General features: G+C 44.3%; 1 protein-coding gene across 1 annotated transcript; it reads right to left on the reverse strand.

Annotated features, from left to right (window-relative positions):
• Positions 1-4,602: 4,602 nt before the first annotated feature.
• LOC122023108 (S-adenosylmethionine synthase) lies at positions 4,603-7,060 on the reverse strand. The gene is made up of 2 exons (XM_042581200.1): positions 6,924-7,060; positions 4,603-6,057 (listed from the first exon to the last, which is right to left on the reverse strand). Exon 2 carries the CDS (start codon positions 6,044-6,046, stop codon positions 4,865-4,867), a length of 1,182 nt encoding a protein of 393 aa, XP_042437134.1. The 5' UTR covers positions 6,047-6,057; positions 6,924-7,060; the 3' UTR covers positions 4,603-4,864.
• Positions 7,061-7,774: the final 714 nt, after the last annotated feature.

Genomic DNA, 7,774 nt, shown 5'->3' on the forward strand with positions numbered 1-7,774 from the left:
TGAAGCTTTCTTGGAGCAAAGTGTTGCTGCACTTCCAAAATCAAGAGGCGTTCCACAAGGAGAAGAAGCAAGCTAGGGTATTGTAAATCTTGTAAGATTTGTATTGTATAAGCTTGTTTTTCTTTTCTTGTTGTATTGAGAGTTTGTGTAAGGCTTCTCTGCCTTCGGTAGTTACCGTAAATGAGTGTTTTCATTAGTCGAGTATGTGTTGCGTGTGAATCCTTGGATTAGTCACCTCTTCTTGAGGTGGATACCAAGTGAATCCTTTTATTAGCATTGTTATCTTGTTATGAAGACTATCCGCTCATGAAGCAAGCAATCAAAGCACGACGAGCTATTCCCCCCCCCCCCCCCCCCTCTAGCACCAAATGACCCTAACATTGATAACTGTCATTATATGCGTGCGTACACTTGGATCTCTGGGCTCTGAAGTGGACTTGCTCTTGGACTTGGACAGTGGGGTTGAACGGATTATAGATACAAGGATTGCTCGATTGATCGGCGAAAGCCGTAGGAAAGATCCTAGTTGAGTTGGGATGATGCTGGTCGACAGCATTGACAAGGACGGTGTCCGATCGAAGGATGGAGGAGTCGGTAGACTGGTCACCCTCTTAGAGACTGCATAGGAAGAACTTTCACCCTGCTCTGATGGGGGTGGCAGAGCCGACGCAGCAACAGAAGTTCGTGGAATAGAGGTCTCCGTGTGAGAAGAAGCTTCCGATCGGAGACTTTTGCGGTGTTGACGCTGGATTAGTGGCTCACCAGAGGTGGCATATTTTGAAGGAACTACTATGGGTGCCATAGAAGGGCGTTCGGGAGGCAGCTTGCCAGTGTTAGCCACAACGTCACTAGCTGCTGTCCAGCTTGCTTCTGCTTCACCGGTCTATTCTTCAGAGGGCCCGACCGACAAGATCCCGTGGCTCTCCAGCTCAGCCACCCCTTGGCCTCAATGTCTGCATCAATTAGTTTGCTACAGCTGCTAATTAATGCCCTAAACATGACTTGGGCTAAAAAAAAAAAAATAATAAATCAGTTAGATTCAAAAACAAAAGAATGATAGATGGCTTACCAAAAGAGCCGGGCAACAGAGCTCGGATTGGACTCAACCATAACATATATAAGACGTCATCCAACAATAGCTTGTGTATGTGGTATTTCAAACCGGCCAGCTAAACGATTGCTTGGAGGTAGGTTGGCTCCCATCGATATTTTCCCAACCCGGGGGAGTTCGGAGATCCATCTGCAAGTCGGTTTGGAAAGCGGGTCGATCGAGAAGTCGAACATAGAAGTAGTGGGATTTCCAACCCTTATTGGACATGGACATTTTTTCAAAATAAACGGCGCTCACTCGGGCTTGAAAGAAGAAGACGTATGACTCAGATAATTTGGGGTAATAAAAATAGTGGAAAATATAAGGCAGGGAGGACTCTCCTACACATGGAATAATATCATGACCCTACATAGCAACCTAAAGGAATTAGGTACCAACTGCGATGATGTGAAAATACTTACAAACTTTTAAAAAAAGGATGGATAGGGAAGCGGAGACTAGTATATAATTAGTCCTTAAAGAAAGGGAGGAAGCCATCGAGAGGCATATGAGGGCGATCATATGCAAAAGGGATGATGAGGAATATAATAAGTTATTTTCATTCGATCCACCTTGTCATCGTTAAAGTCGACTCGATGGAGGTATGCCACAATCCTGGGAGAGCCCCGGGGGAGGGGGGGGCACACCATATAGAGGATAGGGAAAAAGATGAAAATCGAGGATTGGAAATGGAAAAGAGAAGGATCTTACTATGTTAATCTCATCGGCGATGAATAGAGAGCAAGGAGCAGAAGCAAATGAAGGCGATATAGGGAAAGGATAAGTAAAGGATTTAAAAGCCTAGTTGAAGGTTATCCAAAGTCATCCGATCAAGGGCTTGGAAAAACGAGATTTGATCAGGGCTGTCAAAATTTGAAAAAGTGGTTGTCATATCGAATCTCAACAATCATTTGTCACATCGAATAGTCAACGGCAGAGGATCACGACATGTGGCATTCGATCACGGTTGGAATTAATGAGGAATGGAAATGATCAGCAGACGTATGATTAAAAAGGATACTCGGTGTGCTTTGCATTAATGGCAAAGGATTTGAGCGATTTTCAAGAAATCATGGTGACATTAGCAGCAATTAAAAGACACTATGAGTATAGGTGGTTGCTCGGGAAAGAGGTCAAAAAAGAGCTTACCAACGACTAAGTGTCGTCTACGTCGGATCTGAGCAGTATCAATCCTGGAGTCTCCCAACCAGGAAGAAATTAGCTTCTTGAAGAGCCGTAAGAATAGTGATTGTGCAAGCCGAGCGGCGAGCTGAATAGTAAAACACCCGATCGGAAAGAAGAGTTGTAAAAAATATGAATTGTTCAGTCAATCGGACTTGCAACCTCCTTCGACTAGACTTGAGGGGAATGCTTGTGTTACGATGATGGAGATGGGCCCCTCAAAAAAGTGAGTGAAAGCAGTGAAGATCGGCTGACGTGGAGGTCAAAGTCAAATGGTCAAAATTGCAAGGTCGGGTGGACTATGAGGCTGCAGAGTGCGGATTGGGCAAAGTTGGCCAAGCGGGCCCTGAGAGCCGGTCGGACAAGAAGGGCCGACCAAACCATCCGAGCAGCCGTCTTCCGCACTTGCAGTCAATGTTAAGAGCCAAATACTAAGTTATCTAGTCGACCACCCTGGTCGATCGGACTTTAGGTCCGATCGGACTTAATACACCTCTTTGACAACAATAAGGCCGAGTGAAGAATAGGCCGATAGCCCCATTCAGTACGACCGAGCTAGTGACGTCCCAATCGAGTGCCCCTTGGTCAGCCTATAGCGGGACCCACATACACGTCTCATTGTACTCTTTTGGAAGTTTATGCCATCGACAACAGAGAATGTTCTGCAAGCAAATCATATTTTAAAAACTTTTAGCCTCTCACATCAGAAATTTATGTGCTCACTTAAGAAAAGGTGTCAGAAACATTTTTCGAGTTGTCTTTTCTTAGGAAGCTTTGGAACACGTACATATGCTTTGGGATATGTGCATAGGCGTTATAGTGGTGGCAAAAAGCTGACTACGTTCGCCCCGAGTGCCCCCGCCAATACGGAGGAGGTAAATCATGAGTAACTACTAGCCTTTGGAATAGTGATTGGCGCATGAGGGAGATATTTACCTCGGCTATGCCGAGATTCGAGCCCCAAATCTCACAAATGCTATAGTGACACTATAAAAGGGGGTCTCCATCTACAGACGAAAGTACGCGAGGCTTTATTATTCTATACGCTCTTTGCTACTGATCACTATTACTATTCTTTCCTCTCGAACCGAAGATTGACTTGAATGTCATAGGGCTAATGCTGGAGACCTCTTCCCTGGTCCAACGCTAACGCTCTTGGTTTTGTAAGATAACGCAGAGTCTTCTTCCAGTCAACACTAGAGTCATATTCCCGGCTAGCCGTCTTCTCAACTTTCGGACAGGATTAGGCACCAAACACACTAAAATCCATTAAACCAAGTGGTTATGCGATGAGCACCAAACACAAAATAACAACCTTATTGCAACAGATGCAGCCACCAATCGGTTTGCAGATAATCTATGTATCCCTTTGCTTTATAGTTATCAATTTGATTATTAGAAAGATATTTTAATTGTAAACACCCAACGACAATGGATGGACCAATTCACATGTTTGTAGGGATGTAAATGAACCAAACGGTTCGCGAGCTATTCGAAACTCGATTCAGTAAAAAGTTCGTTCGAGTTCATTCGTTTATCTTATCAAGCCGAGCTCGAGCTTGATTTCGAGCTTGACAGTTTTATCGAGCCGAGCTCGAGCTTAAGGATATTCAGTTCGTGAGCTCGCGAACATGTTCATTTATAGGCTCGCGAGCCAAAAAAAAATGAGTCTTAAACCGAACAAAAAAACGAGCTCTAAAACGAGCCAAAAAACGAGCTCTAAAATGAACTTTAAAATGAGTCAAAAAATAAACTCTAAAACGAGCCAAAAAAGAGTTGTAAACGAGCTCGAAAACGAGCCCGAGCTCGCTTAACGAGTTAGACTCGTTAACTTTGATAATCGAACTAATAACGAGTCGAGCTCGAACTGTTCGCGAACTTGATAATTTTAAAACGAGCCGAGCTCGAACCTTGTGATAAAAGCTCGATTCGAGCTCGAGCCGAGCTCGAACCCGAGTAACTTAAATGAGCTGAATCGAGCCGAACAGTATTAGGCTCGAGCTCGGCTCATTTATATCCCTACGTGTTTGTCGTTTGTGAAGATTCATACTCGTGAAAGGATGAACACAGATTTTGAAAGGAAATAAAAGCTTAACTTTCTTCAAAAGTAGGTAAGTCAATAATTGGTCGATCCGCAAATGAGCTGAGAAGGGTAATAGACTATTGGAAGGTTGAATATGACTATCGATGACAATGTTTTAAAAGGCGATATAGAAGAGTTTGAATTGAAAAATAGGCGAATCCCAGTCCAGATTGAAGAATTATCGTTCTATATGATTGCTAATTTTAATTTTTTGATTTACTCCTTTTTCAAGTAGAACAATCATAGGTGACAGATTTTACATACCATATATTATTTAATTGAAGGAAACTTGATTTTATATCAAGGATATTTTTCTTCCACTGAACCAGTGACAGCTAGTGTACATGTATGTCTGCAATTCTGGGCCCAAACCAGGAGTCGTTGTCTAGGGACAAGCACGCACCCACGCGTTAAGCAAAGAAAAGGACAAGACAAATGGAAAAAGATAATTAAGTTTCACTCCGAGCGATTATAGATAGGATAGCACCAGGGATAGGGCAAGTTCCAACCTACGCAGATGGCTTATCCCACTTGAGCGGCTTGACAACCTCCCAGGTGAAGTCTGGGTCGTCCCTCCCAAAATGTCCATAAGCCGCAGTCTTGAGGAACCTGTGGCCACCCCTTTTCAGGTCAAGGTTAATGGTGATCATGCCAGGCCTGAAGTCAAAATTCTCCTTCACGATCTGAAGTATCTCCTTATCAGGAATCTTCCCTGTTCCATAGGTGTCCACAAACACAGAGAGGGGCTCAGGGACGCCAATGGCATAAGAAACCTGCACTATGCAACGTCGAGCGAGCCCATTGGCCACGATGCTCTTCGCAGCCTGCCTTGCAATGTAGGCACCGCTGCGATCGACCTTTGTAGGGTCCTTGCCTGAGAAGGCACCGCCGCCATGTGCTCCCCAGCCTCCATAAGTGTCGATGATGATCTTGCGGCCAGTGAGTCCAGCGTCACCGTGAGGCCCGCCGATGACAAATCGGCCAGAGGGGTTCAAATGAAAGATGGTCTTCTCATCGAGATACTTCTCAGGAATGACTGGCTTGATAACGTGCTCCTTGAGATCGGCAGCAATTTCATCGTTGGTCACGGTCTCATCATGTTGGGTGGAGATGAGCACTGTGTGGACGCGGACTGGAACCATGGCACCGTGATCATTGCGATACTCCACGGTCACCTGGGTCTTACCATCTGGCCTCAGCCAAGCACAAGTCCCGTTCTTGCGGACCTCAGTGAGGCGAGCACCCAACTGGGTTGCGAGGACATGGCTGAGGGGCATCAGCTCAGGAGTTTCGTCAGTCGCGTAGCCAAACATGTGTCCCTGGTCGCCAGCGCCAATCTCCTCCGGGCGCTTAGTGAAGTGGCCGTGAACACCCTGGGCGATGTCAGGTGACTGCTGCTCGATGTACATAAGCACGTTACAGTGATCGGCATCGAGGCCGACATCATCAGACGTGAACCCGATTGAACGGCAGGTGTCGCGGACAATCTTCTCATAGTCGATTTTGCCCTTGGTTGTAATCTCGCCGAACACCATCACCATGTTGGTCTTCGAGCAGGTCTCACATGCAACCTTGCTGTCAGGATCCTGCTCGAGGCAAGCGTCGAGAACCGCATCCGAAATCTGATCGCAGAGCTTGTCAGGGTGTCCCTCGTTGACAGATTCAGAGGTGAAAAGGAAGGTATCCTCCATCTTAATTTGAGCTGAATCGTCGGAAACAGAAGAGATAACATACAGGATTGTGGAAAAGAAATGTCAGTGCACTTTTTTAAGTAGCCAATATAAAAGGGGAAGACTTTATTGAATCGTGCAATGAGAACAAAACGTATCGTGAAGATTAACCTATGAAAACACAACATCAGAATTCCAAAACATAGAAGTAAAAGCTTTAGTAATGTTCAAATATATGGATTTAAAAAGTGAGATTCAGAAGTCGAGACGAGTCCTTGATTGAACTGCTTTAGGCACAAGCTAAACGAGAATCTTGAATTTATATACCACGAGTATCTGGAGAGAATAATATAGCGGGAACTTGAAGCAACATGCCACCAGAAAGCTCAGTAACAAGTCTTTCAATTAAAATTAACTTGACCAACAAAGCAAACTACGGTCACAAGAAAGCTTAGGCTTGAAGGATAAGGAAAGATTCGTCGATTCCACGATATAGAATTCACAAATTGTACGCCTGCGGTTCAACTGGATGGAAGAATTGTGCAGGAAATGTTACCCGAAAAGCAAACCATACTAAATCATCTACAACGTTCTCAAATTCGACAACTATGACTCCAAAGATAAATCTTGTACTAGAAGAAATCAATCAATAGATCGAGATAATTCAGATCCGAAGTAATCATGTAAACGCCGACAAGACTCAAAAAAATCCAGTCAGGGTAGGAACGGCAAACGACGATTCCAACAAGGATCAAGAAACAAACCTACATAAAAAATCTAGGTCAGACAGAATCAATCAATTAGAAACCCGTCAAACAACACCGCTTCCAAGAAAATCAAAACAAAGGGACAACCTCCAGGGAAGAGATCTAAAGCACATAGACAAAAGAGTGCTCACCTCAAGGATAGACACGACGCGCAGGCAGAGAGGTAGAGTTCCCCGAAGCCTAATCGCCGCCGCCTTTCTATCTGCTTCGACGGAGCGGCTTACCCTTTCCACACATCCGCAGTGCTCCAACCCCGACGACTATTTATAGCCGTGCGAGTGGACTGCTACTGGGTGGTAACCGGCCCAACGATCGGATCTGACCGTCCGATCATGACGACACTGATCCGGTGGCCGACTAACAGGGCCGGGGGTTGGTGGTCGTATTGGATCACCTTCTATTGTCGGTTGCCTTCTCTCACCCACTCCCGAAGACTTGCGCCTTGGCCAGACCCACTTATGGCGTCGGCGCGAGCTGCTAGCGCAACAACCGGCTCGGCAGCAAACCGGAGGATCCAATGAACACCGATGAACACGGAACAGGCAAACAGCCAATTTCTCTAAAATATTAACTTGATGTTTAATATTTAGTTGATTTAGATTTTTTTTATGTACATTGTTTCCTTTTATAAAATAGATATTTATTTTTTTCTTTCTTGCCATGGTTTTTCAGGTGGTTGGGCAAATTAAGTGCCGTGGATGATCTGTCGAATTAATATATATATAAAAATAAAGCATTAGCATTGAATTAATTTAAATTTTACTTTTAGGTAAGCATGTTAATTAATCCCAGTTGTCTACTTGCTTTCTATGCTAAAAAAATCTCTCTCGCTCTTTAATTACTAAAAAAACATCCTTTTTATTAGAAATCATTTTTTTAAAATCAAAATATTTGAGCTTTATGCCGGCAAATCTCGAAGGAAGATAGACTTTCCTCTTAAATCTGACACTCGAAATGGGCTTTCAAAATATTTATCCCAAAT

The sequence above is a fragment of the Zingiber officinale genome, chromosome 1A (genome assembly GCF_018446385.1).
Source record: "Zingiber officinale cultivar Zhangliang chromosome 1A, Zo_v1.1, whole genome shotgun sequence".
Lineage (NCBI taxonomy): Eukaryota > Viridiplantae > Streptophyta > Magnoliopsida > Zingiberales > Zingiberaceae > Zingiber > Zingiber officinale.

Coding starts and splice junctions, on each gene's coding strand:
- LOC122023108 (XM_042581200.1), bottom strand. CDS start 6,046: ATGGAGGATACCTTCCTTTTCACCTCTGAATCTGTCAACGAGGGACAC.